General features: G+C 36.8%; 1 protein-coding gene across 5 annotated transcripts in view; it reads right to left on the reverse strand.

Annotated features, from left to right (window-relative positions):
- RPGRIP1L (RPGRIP1 like) overlaps window positions 1-20,253 on the reverse strand; it is a 96,158-nt gene that overhangs the window by 32,808 nt on the left and 43,097 nt on the right. For 4 of the 5 annotated variants that reach the window (XM_058527823.1, XM_058527820.1, XM_058527822.1 and 1 more), the window contains 8 exons: window positions 17,427-17,879; window positions 14,130-14,281; window positions 10,821-11,199; window positions 7,540-7,730; window positions 7,331-7,414; window positions 3,787-3,888; window positions 3,172-3,334; window positions 1,502-1,575 (listed from right to left, as the gene is read on the reverse strand). In XM_058527823.1, coding sequence (XP_058383806.1) covers window positions 1,502-1,575; window positions 3,172-3,334; window positions 3,787-3,888; window positions 7,331-7,414; window positions 7,540-7,730; window positions 10,821-11,199; window positions 14,130-14,281; window positions 17,427-17,879 — 1,598 coding nt within the window. The remainder of the gene's footprint in view (window positions 1-1,501; window positions 1,576-3,171; window positions 3,335-3,786; window positions 3,889-7,330; window positions 7,415-7,539; window positions 7,731-10,820; window positions 11,200-14,129; window positions 14,282-17,426; window positions 17,880-20,253) is intronic. The other variant, XM_058527824.1, reaches the window with a different exon arrangement.

Consider the following 20,253-nt stretch of genomic DNA (forward strand, 5'->3'; position numbering starts at 1 on the left):
ATTCCTCATAATAAATCTTTTCTATATACAGTCATGCGCCATGTAACGATTTTTTGGTCAATGATGGACTGCATATGTGATGGTGGTCCCATAAGATTAGGACCATATAGCTTAGTACTATATGGTAGGCTGTACCATCTAGGTCTGTGTAAGTACACTCTATGACGTTCGCACAAGGAAATCTCCTAATAACACATTTCTCAGAACGTATCCCCGTTGTTACGCAAAGCACGACTATATATACACCCTTTTGGTTCTGCGGCTCTGGAAAACCCTGACTACTACAAATGGCTATAAAGCTAAATCCCACACAAGAGGCCCATTTTCCCATTGATTTCCATTATCAAAATTTTCTAGAATTTTTAGAATTTCTATTCATTGGTTTGATAAGATAATTTAACAATTTCAGATTTGATAAAGCAAAAAAAATTAAATCAAATTGACCTAAATGCTATAAGTAGCAGTCTTCAGGCAAGCATATGCAAGATTCCTTCCTTGATTTATCAATTTTGAATGATAAAGTTTCCATATATTAGGATGCCATAGGTTAGATCATGTTATTATAATTAATAGTTATATAATAATAATGATAAAACTTTGGACAGATGAAGTATTCTGTTTGTATTTATCAATCACAGAAACAATGGATTTCTCTATGGAGACACCTGCGACAACTGAAATGTTCTGTTCTTTGGGTTTTTCTGCAGAGATTAAGCTCAGAATGTGAGATATTACGAGTTGAAAGAAATATTGTAATTCTTACCAATAAAGTAGAAATTCTAAAAAAAAAGAGTACAATTAATCATTTCAGGAAAATTAATGTAGATGAATAGAAAAAGCTAGGACTTTTTACTTTACTTACACTCACTTTATAAAAACTTTTCTTTCCTTACAATAAAAAGTGCCCTGGTAAGTGGTACACTTCCCATATAAATTAAAGCATAATTTTCTTTTCAAAATTTTAATTTACATACTACTTTTCAGCAATGTGCTACAAAACAAGCAAAGTATACTTATATGAGATTCATTACCTTCTAAGGTTTAATTTTTTGACAGAAATAAAATAACTTTAACAGTTTATCAGTGGACATATTTAGATATGAAGTCTATGAATTCACATATGCAAGTTATTACAGAGTTAAATGTAATCTCACATTTTGAATTCTTTAAAGTTCACATTTGATTCAATATATCTTTGTACAATGGTTCTGAAAAGGAGTCAGGGAAGTCAACTGGTTTTAGCAAGTGACTACTGAAGCTACTGATGTTAGGTACTCTTAACACGTTGACAAAAGTAATGCTTACATGTTATGGCCCATTACATAATGAAACTGTAAATAAAATTTTCTTGTACCAGATTACTTGGATAAGATTATGATAATACATTAAAATTTTTCCAGAAATATTTTTGCCTTAAGATTTTCATATATGAAGATTGATATACTATGAATGAAAAGCAACTTTATTTCAAACCATTTCTAGTTGGCATCAGTTTACTGACCTGTTTGATATTCTTGGAGATAGGACCTGGAATAACACACTCATCACTGTCGGAAGCTGATTTGTTTTCTTCATCTGTTAAAAAATAAAATTTTATTGGTTTAAATCTGTTAAACCAATTATATTTGTACCATGTGAAACAGAGAAAAATAAGCATACATTATAAGGATAACCTTAAAAGAACAATACGAAAATCATGTCTGGAACCTTTTTTAGCAGCAAAGATATTTACATTTACATTACTTTTTAGAAAAGAGAGAAAAAAGACTGAAAATTCCAAGTTTAGGGGCCGGCCCCGTGGCTTAGCGGTTAAGTGCACGCACTCTGCTACTGGCGGCCCGGGTTTGGATCCCGGGCGCGCACTGAGGCACTGCTTCTCCGGCCATGCTGAGGCCGTGTCCCACATACAGCAACTAGAAGGACGTGCAACTATGACGTACAGCTATCTACTGGGGCTTTGTGGGGGGAAAAAAAGGAGGAGGATTGGCAATAGATGTTAGCTCAGAGCCGGTCTTCCTCAGCAAAAAAAAAAAGGAGGAGGATTAGCATGGACGTTAGCTCAGGGCTGATCTTCCTCACACACACACACAAAAATTCCAAGTTTAGTTTCGGTAGAAATAAAAGAAATAAAAATATAGGTTGTTCTAGTATGAAATTAAAAAATAATTCTTTTAAAGAGAAGGATATGGTAACAGATCTTTTCTAACAGCCTAACCAATAACAGTGTGTAAAAATCAAGTTATTCATACTACTTAAAAACATTTTAAAAAGTTTTACAGCGGTACTGTGGCAAATTTGACATACAATAAACTGCATACATTTAAAGTGCAAAATTTGATATTTTGACATATATATAATTCCAAGAAACCATCCACAATTAAGATAGTGAACATATCCATCACCCCCAAAAGTTTTGTCACGTTCCATCGTAACCTCTTTCCTTCTCCATGTCTCTGTTCCCATTTGTCCTTCCCCAGACAACCACTTAAATGCTTTCCGTCACTGTAGATTAGTTTGCTTTTTCTAGATATTTACATAAATTATATCATGTTATAAATAGTCATTTTTTGTCTGAGTTATTAGTTTTAATTTTTAAAAAGTCAAGTCCCGGGGCCAGCCTGGTGGCATAGTGGTTAAGTTCATGCACTCTGCTTCAACGGCCTGGGGTTCACACATTTGGAGCCCGGGCGTGGACCTACGCACTGCTCAACAAGCCATGCTGTGGCAGCGTCCCATATACAAAGTAGAGGAAGACTGGCACAGATGTTAGCTCAGGGACAATCTTCCTCAAGCAAAAAGAGGAAGATTGGCAACAGATGTTAGCCCAGGGCCAATCTTTCTCACCGAAAAAAAAAATTCAAGTCCTCTAGAATAATCCAGATGATAGTACTGAACCCAAAGAGAATATAAAGCCATTTAAAATATAAACTGGAAATATGGCCAACAATACTTGCATTCTGTTGTGGCTCTCCCAGTTGAGATAAGAAGATAACGCAATAATTCCACCTGACCATAGCTGACTAGAGTGAACTATATCCCATCATTTCTGTGAAGAAATAGGTATTGTGAAGTAGAGCCACTACGACACGAAGATGTTCCATGAGGTACACTCTAGCAGATTAAATACAGCAAAGAGTAAGTAAATAATGTTAGTTAAAAAAAGGAAGTCACCTTCTGGTTCCAATTCTTCAGTTATTTCTGTTTCATCTTCAGAAGAAGTCAAACTTCTTTCTGCAAGCTGACCCTCAGATAGGAAGGACACGTCATCATCTCTTCCTTGTTGCATTTTCTCACTATTCCCTTTCACCTTATCTACTCTGCTTTCTTGAGGAACCTGAAGAAATGAAAGCACACTGATATATTTATTATCGCTTAGATCACATCTACAGCATTCTTGCTGAAGCACCTGAATAATAAAGCATGTAAACTTGAGACTTAAATATACATACATGCAATATATAGACACGGTTCATTAGAAAATAATCACTTAAACTGTACATGTGAAAATATGCATAAAAATGGAAATATGACTATAAACTAAGAATGAAAAAAGCATTAATATCAAAATGAATTTTACATTAATACTTTAATTCACATATGTATTTACTACCTGTGAATATCAGCATAATTATAGCTGCTACACTTGTCCTATTTTTGACCTTTCTATTCCAGGGAAGTCATATACAAAAATAGGATCAATGCTATGATTTCCTGATCCGTGTCAATACAAAGAGAAAGTCTTTAAGAAACAAATTATACCTTGAAAAATAATTTTAATATAAATACCTTGGGAATACGTGCAACAGCTGGCATATTAATTTCTATTTCTGGTGTATGTTCCACTTCTGGTGAAATTTCCTTCATATCTTCAGGAGGAGCAGAGGTCTCCTTATATTAATGTATAAACATGCATGTATGTTATTTTGTATTTATTGCTAAATCTCAAATCATCCTAAGCTTTTTTTTTTTTTTTTTGTGAGGAAGATTAGCCTGAGCTAACATCCAACGCCAATACTCCTCTTTTTTGCTGAGGAAGCTTGGCACTGGGCTAACATCCGTGTCCATCTTCCTCTCCTTTATATGGGACACCGCCACAGCATGGCTTGACAAGCAGTGTGTCAGTGGGCATCTGGGATTCGAACCTGCGAACCCCGGGCCGCTGAAGCGAAGCGTGCGCACTTAACTGCTGCGCCACCGGGGCGGCCCATGCCAAATCATCCTAAGCGTTTTTAATATATGTATATGCACTAATAAAAATTAAGAACAAATCTAGTAGTTACCCATATGACACTGAATTTAGTTAGTGCATTTCAGTAAAATGGTTGATATGCTTCACGGTATATATATGCAATTTAAGAACTGCAAGTGTAGTTCATTGAAGCACTGTCTATAGTCACAAAAAAGTGAAAACAATGCAAATGTCCAACAATAGGGCATTAGTTAAATAAAATATAGTACATCCAAATACCTGAGTTCTATGTAACCATGAAAAATAATAATGTAGATCTGTACTTACTGACACTGAAGAGAGTACATGATATAATGATCAGTAAAAAAGCTAGTTATAGAAGAATGTATATAGTTGTATACTGTTTTATTAAAAAACAAACATGCAAATAAACAAACGTGTGTACATTTCCATGGGAAAAAGTATGAAATGAAATTCACCACAATTCTCTCTGATACATAGATTTGGGGAAATTCAATTTTACTTTACTGTTTTTAATTTTTGCTTATATGTACTTCTAATATTTCTATGATGATTATACATTACTCATGTAATTTAAAAAATTACAGGGGGCTGGCGTGGTGGCTTAGTGGTTAAGTTTGGCACACTCTGCTTCAGCAGCCCAGGTTCAGTTCCTGGGTGCAGACCTACACCATTCATCGGTGGCCATGTTGTGGTGGCAACCCACACACAAAATAGAGGAAGACTGGCAACAGATGTTAGCTCAGGGTGAATCTTCCTCAGGAAAAAAAAAGTGTATATGCTAGAATAGGTATGTACTTCCTATGATCAATATTATCTTTTTATTGTATCAAATGTCAATTTATAGTCAACTATTTTTTCAGGGTTCATAAACTGATGTTTATTTTTAAAATACAGTTTTATCATTTTTGCTATTTTAAAAGTAAACATGCCCAATATAGAAAATGTGAAAGATAAACAAGAAAACATAGAAGAAATTAATAAAAATCCATATTCCCATTACTCAATGATAATATCTGTTAATAATTAGATTTCCATTTCTTTATATAATTGCTTTTTACTGCAAATAAAAACCTTTTTTGGTTACATAGTGGTAATTATAAGTACAATATATCCTGTTACCTTAAGAAAACTTAACTTTGTAACATAAAATTTCCTTCTGATATGAAACTTTCGGTAAACATAATTTTTTTTTTTTTGTGAGGAGATCAGCCCTGTGCTAATATTTGCCAATTGTCCTTTTTTTTTTTTTTTGCTGAGGAAGACTGGCCCTGGGCTAACATCCGTGCCCATCTTCCTCCACTTTATATGGGACGCGGCCACAGCATGGCTTGACAAGCAGTGTGTTGGTGTGCGCCTGGGATCCGAACTGGCAAACCCCAGGCCACCACAGCAGAGCACACGCACTTAACCGCTTGCGCCACCAGGCCGGTCCCACGGTAAACATAATTTTTAATGACAACATAATATTACAATGAGTGGATGTATCATGATTTAATGAAGCATTGCACTAGTGTTGGACATTTAACTAGTTCATGATTTATAGCTATTATGACTAACATTGCAACAAACATCTCTATATATATGTCTTTTTTATATTAATGATCATTTACGTAGGAATCAGGCTACCTGTATTTGAATCCCAGATCTAATACTTTGACCTTGAGCTAGTTACTTAACCTCTGTAAACATTATTTTCTCTATCTTTTTTTTTTCGTGAGGAAGATTGGCCCCGAGCTAACATTTGTGCCAATCTTCCTCTATTTTTGTATATGCGACGCCACCACAGCATGGCTTAATGAGCAGTGCATAAGTCCGTGCCCAGGATCTGAACCTGCAAACCCTGGGCCACGGAAGTGGAGCGTGCAAACTTAACTGCTACGCCACCGGGCCAGCCCTACTTTCTTTATCTTTAAATGGAATAATTCTAATATGAACTACATAAGGTTGTTGTGAAGATTAAACGAGTTCAATGGATATAAAGCATTTAGGTTCAGTTCCTGGCAGATAATAAGCACTCAATAAATGCTAGCTATAAAACACCACCTGAATATTATTGAATTTATTTATTTAGCATATATATATGAAATGTTCTGTATATGCCAGATATTATTTTAAGCCCTGGGGAGAAAGAATATTTTGATCTGAGTGGTAGTTACACAAGTCTGTACATATGTAAAAATTCATTGAGCTGTGTGCATAAGATCTGTTTCCTTTACTATACAGACATTAACCTCAATTACAAAGTAAATATTTTTTTAAAATGTCCATGAGAAATGATGGTGACTTGAGTGGTAGCAGTGGAGATGACGCGAATTTACGATATACTTTGAAAGTATAGCTGATGGGTTTTGTGGATGAACCAAATGTGGGATGTGAGAAACAGAGGAGTCAAGGGGATGCCTCCAAGATTTTGTGGCTGCACAACTGGGTAAATGATTATGTCATTTACTGAGAATGGGAAACAATGAAGAGATAAAAATATCGGAAGAGGGTTGGTGAAATCAGGTTTGTTTTCTGACATGTTAAGTTTAGATTCCTATTAGACACCCAGACTGCACATGAAATAAGCAGTAAGAAAATAAAAGATGGAATTTGGCAGTGAGATCAATGCTGAAGATTATAAATACGGGAGTGTCAGCACATTGATGCTTTTTAAAACTATGGGATTGGATAAGATCTCTTAATGTAGATACAGACTGAGAGGAGGTCTAGGTCTGAGGTTTGCTGAGGCACTTCAACATTTAGAGATGTGGTCCAGGAGACTGAGAAGAATAACTGGTCAAGTTAGAGGAAAACCAGGAAGGTATGGTATCCAGGAGGCCATGAGAAAAGGCAGCAAGTGTTCCACTGTGTCAAAACTTACTGGGAGATAAAGATGGGGACTGAGAACTGACTATCAGATGGGGCAAAGGGAAAGCCACTGTGAGTTTTGCAAGGTTTAAGAACATTTAATACTTTTACACAGTGCCAACTTACAAAGCTAACATTTTAAAGGAGAAGGAAGTATTTTATTGATCTGCTTCCATTTAAATCAGGTAGGGTATACTATACCTATATCTTTATTTCAAATATTTGTTATGGGGAGAAAAATCAATATTTTGAGAGTTTACTACTTACAGAATGCTGATGTGGTGTGATATCCACAAAAGACACCTTCTTATCTACAGGTGTCAAACGCTGTCTTGGTTTAGGTGTTGGTGCCTAAGATAAACCAATATGTCAAACTAAATATAATGAACATACATTTAAGCTAAAGCTTCATCTATTTTTTCTTTTTTTGGCTGTTTCTTAAATTTTATAGGAAATTCAAAGTCATTGTTACTCACTTCCATTAATGTGCTAACAGAGGACGTTGGAGGGAGTCCTTGAACAACTTCTGACTCTTCTTTGTGTATAAAATTTCCTAAGTCATCAGTTGTTATGGATCCACTTGGGGGAAGGTAAGCAAATTTCCATTTCACAGTAACATGGATGGTTCCTGCAGGATGCTTTTTATGATCTGTTAACTCAAATATTCCTGTTAAATTACAAAAATAGTTGTAATTAATGCTAGAGTGAAGTTTATTACCATAAAAATTAAAGAAGAGCAAAGAGAACTATCCACAACCTTAAAAATAATTTTGGCTTTTACAACTCAAGTGACTTAGAGAATAAAATAAAGACAAAAGGATCTATGATAGGTTCATCTCTCAAGCAGACTGCTTTCAGAAGTTAAAGCATCAAAAATAATACTGATTCAAAGATGAGAAAATTAACTTATAAATATTTTAATTCACTGAAATTAAATTCAGAGACTATTCAGAATTCTTAGCCTTCCTCTAAGACATTATCTGGGTTATAGCTCAAATATCAACCTTCATTTTGATTTGATTATTCTTGCAAAAGAGGCTTGTCTGTATGGAAAAATATATTAAAACTTCAAAATTTCAAGTAATTTATATATCTAAAGGAGTATTTACATTACTATATAATTCTATTATAATTTTAAATACATTTTGCTGGAATTCGTTAAATTACTCCAAATTAATAGTAGAATAGCAAAAAATGTCCACAAAATAAACAAACCACGCAAAACATACCGCAATAACAAAAAGTATTATCTAGCTGCATCTGTAATATTGAGTTACAAATTTTAATCTTGACACTAGATTTTTCAGTATGAAAAATCCCTGACTTGAAGAAGATAAACCTATGTTTCAAGCATAACTTTTGTTTAGGGGTAGCCTTTACTTGGTCCTCAAGTGTTTGACACTTCTTTTAATGGCTGGTTGGGGGGAAAAAAAACCAAAATAAGTCTAGACTTTAGATAGAAAAATAGGATATAGGTGGAATACACGGAGGTGATAAACTTCTATTATAGGCACAGGTGGGACTTCCAGAATGGCTGAGTGAAGAGCTCAGTAAACCCTTTCCACAAAAAGCAATGATAAAACTGTATAAAATGATCAAAAATAACCATTTAAGGACTCTGGAAATTGATCAAAGGTATACAACAAACTGAGAAGCATTATTCAAGAAAGTCTACTGAACCTCACTAAGAACAGCAGGAGGCATGACACACCCTAGTAAGCTACTTGCACCCCTGGCTGAACGTGAGAACAGTAGACTGCCTAAACTTTGAATGCACTACCCAAGCTATTCACTGACCCACAGGCAAAGGGTAGAAGCCTACCAGCTCAAGGCTTTTAAACATGACCTTTGACCCATCATTGGCTGACCACTAAACTCAGGCTTAAAATTAAAACAAGAATAAAACAAACAAAAAATTAGCAGAGACATCAGTGGCTACAGTGAGGGAAAAAGACTACAGAATTAGTCCAGGCAATTCACCAAACAAACAGAAATAGCAACAGTAACCACCCCATGGAGTGGGGGAGGTTTGGAATTCAGAGTTGCTACAATATAGTATCCTAAAGGTCCTAAACGCCCAGTTTTAAATAAACAAACAAAAAAGCCATGTAAGACATGCAAAGAAACAGGAGACTGTGCCGCATACACAGGAAAAAAGCCATCAACAGATAAGTTCTGAGGGTGTACAGATGTTAGACTTAGCACACAAAGACGTCAGAGCAGCTATTATAAATATATACAAAGAACAAAAATAAACCATATTTAAAGAATTAAAGTGTGATGACAATGACATAAAACAGAGAATATAATAAAGAGAGAGAAATTATAAAAAAGAAAACTAAATAGAAATTCTGGAGTTGAAAAGTACAATTACTAAAATGAAAAAATTCAATAGAGGAGCTCAACAGGAGATTTCAGCTGGCAGAAGAAAGAATCAATGAACTTGAAGACTGATCAATAGAGATTATCCAATCTGAAGAGTAAAAATGAAAAAAAATGAACAGAGCCTCAGAGACCTATGGAATACCATTAAACATATGAACATATGTGTAAAGGAAGTCTAAGAGGGAGAAGAAAGAAAGGGCAGAAAAAATAATTGAAGAAATAATGGCAGAAAATTTCCCAAATTTGGTACATTACAGTATTCTACACATAAAGAAGCTCAATAAATTCCACGTAGGATAAGCACAAAGGGATCCACACCTAGAAACATCATAGTGAGCAGCTGAAAGCCAAAACAAAAAAGAAAATCTTGTAAACAGCATCAAGTATAAGGGAACCATAATAAGATGAACAGCTGACTTCTCATCAGAAACAATGGATGCCAGAAATCAGTTGTCTGATGCACTCAAAGTGCTTAAAGAAAAAAATAACTGACAACCAAGAATATTATATCTAGCAAGGCTATCCTTCAGAAAATAAAAGCTAAATAAAGATATTCCCAGATAACAACGATTAAGTGAATTCATTGCCCGCAGATCCGACTTATGAGACATATTAAAGGAAGTTCTTCAGGCTGAAAAGGAAGTGACACTGGATGATAACTCATCAAGACAAAGGAATAGAGATCAATAAAGGTAATTACATAGGTAATTATAAAAGACAGTATAAATATGTTTTTCCTCATTTCTTCTCTTAACCAATTTAAAAGACAATTGTATAAAACAATAATTGTAAAATTATATTGTTGGACTTAGATAAAGATAAAAAAATATGACAATAATAGCACAAAGGAGGGGGAGGAAAAGGAGTAATTTGGAGTTAAGGAAATGACACCAGATGGTAACTCAAATCCATATGAAGAAATAAAGAATTCCAGAAATTGCAAACACGTAAGTTAATAGTCTCCTATAATTATATATATTCTCCCTTCTTTTAACTTCTTTAAAGAATATAAGGTTATACAAATCAATAATTGTAACATTGTATTGTTGGGTTTATAACATATATAGGCATATATATATGACACTAATAGCAGAAAGGAGGGGGGAGGGAATGGAATCATATTGGAGCAGATTTTCTAAATTTCAGTGGAGCTGTTAGCATTAATTTTAAGTAGACTGTGATAAGCTAAAATGCATGTTGTAATCCCTGGGACAACTATTAAGAAAATAACTAAAAAAATATAATATAGGTCCAAAGTTTAAGATTATCTGAGAAGGTTAAGATTAGTTAAACAGATCATATCCATAACAACGAGGTATAATTTAGGTTTTTTTTTTTTTCACAATTTCATAGATTCAAGAAATAGGCTTACCTGAAATACACCTGTCATGTGCCAATGAAATCAGAGGCACACTGACTTTTCCTATGTAAATATTCTCCTGGGTATCATTATCATCAAACACATAAAAACTCAGAGACTCTGATTTAAGGTATCGATCCAAATCCATATTCATTGGCACTGGGAAACACATATGATCATCAAACTGTGGATCATTGCTACTGGGAATGATGGCTGTATCATGGTCTGCAAAATCAAAAAACTTGTACACAACATACGGGTGTGGCTGCAGGTGGCTTGCTCGGGACTGCAGGTGGTTGCAACGTCTTATTCTAATATGAAGTTCATTTAACTTGCCATCTGTGGAATCAGCAGAACTGAGCTGAGCAGTTTTGGGTGCTTGCTGACTCAACTGGAAAAATCACATATTTATATTATAGTAATGAAACAATGAAAAGATAAATAGTAGCTGCCAACCCCCAAACAAAATAGTTTTGTAAACAGACAAAAAGCTGCACATTTTCACTTCATAGTGAATTTCTCAGTAAAAGACTTTTGGTTCTTATTCAAAACCACTATTCCCTAGAACATGTGTGAACAGAGGCTATTAGCAACAAACACAGAAGACTGAGCATTGCTGTTAAAACCAAATAAACCAAGAAAAAAGTTAATCTGATGTTCCTTAATTCTCTTTAATAATTAATGAGTAAAGTGTGCAGATAGGTCCAAAGACAAATGTCATCTAGTTCACAATTTTATTAAGAGCTAATCCTTCACCATTCCAGCTATTCTGAGCATATCTCACTCGTTCTTTTTTTTGTCAGGAAGATTAGCCCTGAGATAACATCCGTTGCCAATCCTCCTCTTTTTGCTGAGGAAGATTGGCCCTGGGCTAACATCCATGTGCATCTTCCTCTGTTTTATATGGGACGCCACCACAGCATGGCTTGACAAGCAGTGCGTCAGTGCGCGCCCAGGATCCGAACCCGCAAACCCCAGGCCGCAGAAGCAGAGCGCGTACACTTAACCACTGCGCCACAGGGCCAGCCCCGAGCATATCCCATTCTTTAGTGAGAATCCAGTGAATTTGATGGGGCCTACCCATAGAGATAATTTTGTTATATTTGGTTTGGCCCTCATCCTCAGCCAATGGGGTTTGGGGAAGCAGATACCTGAGGCCAAGATTAGCCAGTATATCAAAATCTAACAGCTACAAGAATAAGAGAACAGAGTCAGAGATAAACCCTGGAGGGGATAAAAAGCTAGGATTGAGAGAACATTTCAGAAGAGAGATGAACAAAAGGAGTTATTAGGCAGAGCTAGATGCTACTCCATGGACCCCTTTAGAGCTATCTACTCAGGCAGCCAGTGCACAAGTATTTTAGCAAACAACTGCACGGACTGTTAAGCCTACCATAGCTGATGTGATCTGGGACCAAGAAATGTTAGTGTTTCAGTGCCTTGTTTATTTTAGGGTTGGAGATATTCTCTACCTTCCACAAAGGGACCCCTCTTCCACTGCATTTTTGAATTTGGATTGAGCATTTGGAACCTATGACTCTGGAGAAGTTTATTAGACAACGAAAAATAGAAGCATAGTCAGAGACATCCGGTGGTGTGGAGATGGGAAATTTGAGAAGGGAATCACAATGCTGCTTTCCAAGGGCTAGTTTGCATCCAGCTATAGAAAGCTGAGTGGAATGATTTACATCCTCCGCTTCTCCCCCAAGTCCACCCATAAAAGCTGCAACTCCAACAGGAAACGACTCATTCCAGCCAGACTCTGGGAGTCTAAAAACATTTAAACTACAAAACTAAATAAATAATCTGGTCTATTTCTAATTCCCTTTTCCATAACAGCATTTCCCAAAATGTATTCTGAAAAATACTAGTCCAGAAAGATGATTTCTAGGAAACGGGTGCCATTCTTTCTTAAGTTTGGGAATCAATGTTATATTAGTCACAGTTCTTTAATTGAAAGTTATAGAAACTAATCCCACCTATCAAATACAACCAAAAAGAGACTTTAATATAAGGCTATAGGGTTATTTCATGGAACTATATATCAGAAATGTGATTGGGCCTTGGGAAGGTAATGAGACTGGAAACTCACCAGAATTTACTCTCCATCTAGTTTCCATTTTTCTCTATATTGCTTGCTTATTATTCTTTCTCTCCAGACTCATTTTCTTTCCTTTGCTGGTTAACACGGTAGAAGATGGCTGTCCCACAGCTCCCAAATTTACATGTTCTAGGCATGTAAAAGTCTTGCTTTCTCTTGATCTCAGAAAGCAGAATCTGATTGGCTCACCTGGGGTCAGGTGGATATTCCTGAATCACTTGTTATAACTGGGTAGAGAGTGGGAGAGCACAGGATCCCAGAACATAAAGCTGGCCACTGGGGGCTCAGCCCCATGGATTGGGAATGAGGGCAGTTCCAAATGAAAAAATATAATTATGACTTGAGCAGACATTCCGAAATATTTCTACCATACTCTATCCCTCTGTTACTCAACTTAAGTATATATTTATGCTTCCTCTTGAGATTCACGTTATACGCGGAAAGTCCTAAAGTCAAGGACTCTATTTAACTTTGCTCAATTCAGTGCTTCCTGCATTTATTGGATCACAGAATTCTTTCGGAAATATGGCCACTAAGACTCCATAGTTTTGGAAATGCTGCTCTGAGGAATTGCATTTAAACTTCCAATTCTCAGCAAGAGAATATTCATTTTGTATTCTACTTCGCATTTCAGAAATCTAACATGAGGAAACAGTTGGAAAGAAGGACAATAGCTGATAGTCCAATAATAGCTATTTATTTCCTTAACAGTAGAAATTGTAATGAAAGTCACTTGATGTGTGATAATAGCATTGCAATCCACTTTTCAAAAGTGGCCTGGGTAGCACAAGGAATTTCCTTTGAGGTGATGGAACAATTCTGTATCTTGATTGTGGTGGTAGTTACATGAATACACACACATGATAAAACTGCACAGAACTTCTCCTCACACAGACACACACAAATGAGTGCATATAAAAATTGATAAAATCTGAATAAGGTCTGTAGTCTAGTTAACAGCATTGTACCAATGTCAATTTCCTGGGTTTGATATTATACTATAGTTATGCAAGATGTTACAATTGGGAGAAGCTGGGTAAAGGGTACACAGGACCTCTTCGTACCATTTTTGCTACTTCCTCTAAGTCTATGATTATTTCAAAATAAAAAGTTAAAAAACGCCATTTGATGGCTGCGAAAGAAAATGATCTCAGTTTAAAGCACAACATATACAGAAATTTTCTGTGTCATAAAAGGGTCTTAAAGTTAAACAAGCTTACCCATTGCGTTTGCTCTGGCCCCTTAAAATTTGATGTTATATATCCCAAAGCCTTTGCCCGTTCTCGATAAAGTCGAATAGCTTGATCCATGGGAACTCTTAATCGGAACCAGTATTCCACTGTGCCAAAATTTGGGATGTCTCCTTTAGTTCCTACAAACCAATACATAACTCACTGTTAAAACAGTCCCATAAACCAAAATATATACCAGTAAAAAATACATCAATGGTACCATGCATTAAAACTATAAATTTTATACTGAGTAAAACAATATATGACTTGCACAAATGATGTGTGATTGGCAAATAACAGAGATGAAGAAAATAAAGTTACTTCTACAAGTCTGAGTTTCACTGTATGTTAAATATTATTAAAGAACAATGTCAAACTATGTTTGAGATATTCCAATTTACACTATTTCAATCATTCCAAAATACAAAGAAAAATCTAAACATTGAATCCAATACCCCACAGATTTTGATGCTATAGTACTTTTTTAACAAGTTGTACTCAGTGTAGTCTGACAGATACAATATGAAACCTCAGAATTATAAATATGATATTTATATCATATAAATATCATTATATTTTAACTTTCACATTATAATTCAACTTGCAAGAAATCTTTGGCACCTTCCCATTTCTCTACTGTGCCACAAGTATAGGGGAAAACGCCACAGCTATGCCAGAGCTATACTGAATGTAATAGACCCTTGCACGAGGTTTGCCCTGCACACTCTCAGTACTCCTTTCAACTCAGGCAGCTCTTCATCTCTCTTCCTCTGTGAAGATTTCCTCCATGGCTCCCAGGGGACTTAACAGCTCTATGCTTCCTTCACAGAAAGGAAGAATACGTCCTCATCAGAGCACTGACTGCTGTGGCAACTCTCCGTTCACCAGTCTAAAATTTCTCCACCACACTGTAAGCTTCTTGAGCCACGGTTTCCCCTGATATATTCCTCACCAGAGGGACTAGTACATAACGGGTACTCAATATTTGTTGAACAGAGGATATTCTATACATAAACTTTCCTCAACAAACCATATTATTAAAATTGTTACCACTATTCTCTACTACATCAATTTCTTTCTCGCTAATGGATCATTCTTATCAACATGCGAACATCATTCAAACCTGTCATCATTAAAAAAAATCCTAAAAGAAGAATATTGACACAATACATATTTGCTTGTATGTGCATAAGATTTCTTTGGAAGAATTTGCAGCTTTTGGTGAGGGGACCCAGGATAGGTGGGGGACAGGGGTAGAAGACAGACATTTTATGGTATAAAATTTTGTGCCTTTTTGATTTTCAAATCATGTAAATCTATCACCTATGCAATCAATCACTCAATCAGTAAAATAAAATCCCTCCCCAGAACCTAAGTCACCCTCCTTCCTTCTTAGTGGTTTCTTCTTGGTCTCTAGGATACTGTATACTCTTGGTTTGTCTCCTACCTCGCTGGCCACTCCTCAGTTTCCTTTGCTAGCTCTTCCTCTTCTTCCTGAACTCTACATTTTGGAGTTCCCAAGGCTCAGTCCTTGGCCACCTTCTCTTCTTTATGTACATTCACTCTCTACGTGATATTACATAGGCTCAAGGCTTCACATATATTCTGTTTGCCAACTACTCCCACGTTTATATCTCTATCCCCAACCTTCAGCCTAGTGTACCCAACCACTTAACGGGACATCTCTACATGGCTGTGTAATAGGCAGGTCAATCTTAACGTGTCAAACAGAATTCTTGATTTTCTTCCTCACCTTTCCCATCCCTATGTCAATAAATGGCCTCACCATTCTCCTAGTTGCTCACACTAGAAATCCTTGCCTCCTCTATTTCCCTTATTACCCTACATTCAATTGATAAGCGAGTCTTAAAGGAAGAGTTAATCAGGGGCCGGCCCAGTGGCGTAGTGGTTAAGTTCGTGTGCTCCACTTTGGCGGCTCAGGGTTCGCAGGTTTGGATCCCGAGCATGGACCTACACACCGGTCATCAGGCCATGCTGTGGCAGCATCCCATGTACAAAATGGAGGAAGACTGGCACAGATGTTAGCTCAGGGCAAATCTTCCTCACCAAACCAAAAAAAAAAAAACAGGAAGACTTGATCAAACATACACTGAATATAACCACTTCTTATCACTACTTTCATTACCATCTTTTTTTTTTTTTTTTAATTTTATTTTTTCCCCCAAAGCCCCAGCAGATAGTTGTATATCATAGCTGCACATCTTTCTAGTTGCTGTATGTGGGACGCGGCCTCAGCATGGCCAGAAAAGCGGTGCGTCAGTGCACGCCTGGGATCTGAACCCGGGCGCCAGCAGCGGAGCGCGCGCACTTAACCACTAAGCCACGGGGCCGGCCCTTCATTACCATCTTAATCCAAGCCACCATCACCTTTCCATAGATTAATGCAATGGCCTGATAATTGGTCTTATTTCCCTTCTCAGCACCTACAGACTATTCTTCCCACAGCCTCCAGGGTGGTTTCTCTAAAACCTGTGTGTGATTATGTCACTTCCCTCCTCAAAACCCTCCAGTGACTTTCATCACTCAGAGAAACAGAAAATCCATCCTCCCTACCGTGACCCACAAGGCTCCACAGTACGATGTGCTCCCTGCCCACTGCTTTAGGCTCATCTCTGCTCTAGCCACTGGCCTGCTTGCTCTTCCTCCACACATCAAGTCTGTTCCTCCCTCAGGCCTTTGTACTTGCTGTTTCCTTTGCCTGAAACATTCTTCCCCTGGATCCTGGCACGGATCTTTAATTAGGTCTTTACAATTGCCATCCCTCAGGGAAATCCTTATCTGAATTAGCAACTTTCCATCTCTCTCTTTAGTCTCTTGCTCTGATCATTTTTTTTCATATCTGAGGAGATATATATCTGTTTTATGGCCTGTTTTCCACTCTAGAAGGTAAGCTACAGGAGGGCAGGGGCTTTGTCTGTCTTCTTTACCACTGACCACTATATTCCCAGTACCTAGTAACAGTGATAAATTCTTAAAAAAATATTGGATGAAGGTACTACAATTGAAATTTGATCAAACAAGGGTATTGATATGGTAAATAAACATTTGCACTTTTTATAAGCTCTTAAAAAATTAATAGCCATTGTACTAACAACCTCAATGACATTTAGGATAGTCCAATCAACTGTGGGCAGCTAAGAGAATGCTGTCCTCACCCTAAAGACATCTTGACTCTGTAAGAGAAGATACTAATGTGGAGCACTATATTGTTACATAAACCAAATTAGTGATTCAAACATCCAAAGCTTATATGATTGTACTTACCAACCAAACTTGCTGTGCAAAATATGCGGCCACTTTTTTCTAGAATTTCATGGAATCTCAACTGGCATGCTGCAATTGTTTCATAATCTGTGCTGTAAGCTTGGTGGACCTCAAGAGTGATAGCATTCTTCTGAATATATTGTAAGAATAAGTCATTAACATGAACAAGATATTGAGAAGTGAAATTATATTCTGGGTGAAGGCCTCGCACTACGGGAGTTGTCTGTAGTTCAAAATCATAGAAAGCATAGGTACAGAAAGTGACAGGCTCTTGATCTCCAGACGCTTGTAAAACTTCAGAAGAAAAGGTTACTTTGTTGATATGGATTTCAAATAGGTTTTCGCCTCGTTCTAAGTGAATGGTCTCATCAAATTCATCAACAGAGTCATCTGGCATGATTTCTGGCTTAAATTTGTACTGCTTGGTGCCATACGCAATATCCTTTAATTGGGCTGTAAGAGAAGACACACAGTTTAGAGATTTTTAAATACTGACATATGAAGATACAGACTGGCTTTTGAAGTGATAGGAAGTCTGAGTGCTTTTAGTGAAAAGTCTCCATCTTAAATTCTATGACTATACTGTTTTTCTTTAAGTAATATTGTATTATACAGAAATTCATCCTTTGTTTTGACATCACTTATTAACAACAAAATTACAACTTAAGTTGTAATACAGGCTATACCAGGGAAAAGGAAAAAGAAAAAAGAAAAAAAGGCCTTTGAATAGCTGAGGTAAATATCTGGATTCCATCTGCTCCTCTGCCTCTGCTCTATTATCTTCTCTCCTGTGAAGTCAATTTCTCTTTCCAATTACTCCCTCCCATCAGCTTATTAAAATACATACTTTTCTACTTTTGGGGGTGGTGGCTATGTTTATTATCTCGATTATGGCAATGATTTCACAGGTGTATACATAGGTCAAAACTCACCAAACTGTACACTTTAAATATGTGCAGTTTAAAGTATGTTAACTATACTTTATAAAGCTGCTTTTTAAAATGACATATCTCTTTCTAGATACACATTTTCCCCCATGTTACATCCAAATTTCTAGAAACAGCAATATATACTTATAGCTCCAACTCTTCATCTAACAGACACTCTAAACTCCCGCAAACGACATCGGCCTTACTTTTCTTGTGAAACTACCACCAATAACCAATTAATGGGTAGATGGAATGGACTCTTGTCTGCCCCTTGCTTTATTTCTTTGCTTCATGGACAATGATGGCCACCTTCTCTTTTGTGAGCTTCTCTCCTACCTCGGCATCCGCGTCACCGTCTGCCCTGCTTCTCCTCCTACCTCTCTTCTCACTCTTTAAGGGTTTCTGTTTCTCTGCTAGTTTGCTAGAGTGCTGTTTTTATCCTTTTCTTAGTCTACACATTCTCATGGGTAATCTCATCCCCTTTTATGACTCCTGCTACTATCAATATGCTGAAGACTCTCATATTTCTATTTTTAATTCAGATTTCTTTCCTGAATTCCAGACCTGCATATCTAATGGCTTGCTGAGCCCTCTATCTAGATATCCCCTAGGCGTATCAAACGCAATATACCCCAAATTGAAAGTATCATATTCTCTTCTAGTTATTTCTGTGCTTCGAATCTCACGTGATGGTATTAGCATTCATTCAGTTGCTTAAGCTAGATACTACAGAGTCACCCTAGTTTCCTCTTTTTCTTTTAGTCTCCCCACATCTGTAGGGTCACTACTTTCCTAAGTCTTTATCACATTTGTCCCTGTCATCTCTGTCTCCACTGACGCTACTTTACTTACACTCCCACTGTTTATTACTAGATTATTATAGAACCCAAACTGCTTCCTTCCATCAAATCTTACTCATTCTTCCCAAGACCTATATTATAAGCTACAAAATGCAGTTCTGGGTGTATTATTCTCTATCTTAAAAATTTCTTAGTGGTTTTCCAGGTTAATAAGGCTTAAATTCTTCAGGGTGGCAAATAGGACCTTCATGATTTAGTTCTTTCTAGCCTTATCTCCAGGTTCTCCTCCTTTGCTGACCCTGAGTTCCAATTAGATGGATCCACGTGCAGTTTCTCAAAGGAATGGCGGCGCTTCACATTTACGGCATTTTTACCTGCCTCATCTACTGCCTGGCGTGCCTGTCACTGCTTTTACTTAGTGGTGAATTCTGTCATTGTTAAAGACTCCAAACCTGCTGCTGTGTGGAGTCTTCCTGAACCTTCAGGTATAAATAGGCATTCTCTCCTCAATGTTTTCTTGGCACCCTTAGCCCTTTCCCGGCTTCATGCTTTTACCGTACAGTGTGACTGTCCCTTTCCCTGTTCACATCTTACGACTTTCTTGAGGGTGGCGCTTGAGCTTTCTCCCCCTGTATTCTCACTGCCCAGCCCTTTGCTCTGGATGCATTGGGAGCTTGACCATGTTTACGGAATAGAGCAATGAATTTAGGGGACAGATAAAATATGTTGGTAAAGACTTAGTAAGACTTGAAAGGAATGAAAATCCCAAACTCTATGACCTCTCTGTTATTCAGGAAAATTCCATTAAGCAAATTTTTATTGAGTACTACTTGAAATAACAGGTACACACTGCTCTTTGGCTTTTGGAAAACCCTGTTCAGTTGGATAAAAATATGTATTGAGCCCTTCTACTTAGGGCAGTGGTTTTCAAAGTGTGGTCTGAGAACCCCTGAGGGTCCCTGAAACAGTTTTGGAGGTCTGTGAGGTCAAAACTATTTTAAAAATAATACCAACATCCTATTTTCCTTTTTCATTCTTATTCTCTCACAAGTGTATAATGGAGTTTCCCAGAATCTATATGATGTGTGATATCAACAG

This window comes from Diceros bicornis, chromosome 32 (genome assembly GCF_020826845.1).
Source record: "Diceros bicornis minor isolate mBicDic1 chromosome 32, mDicBic1.mat.cur, whole genome shotgun sequence".
Classification (NCBI taxonomy): Eukaryota; Metazoa; Chordata; class Mammalia; order Perissodactyla; family Rhinocerotidae; genus Diceros; species Diceros bicornis.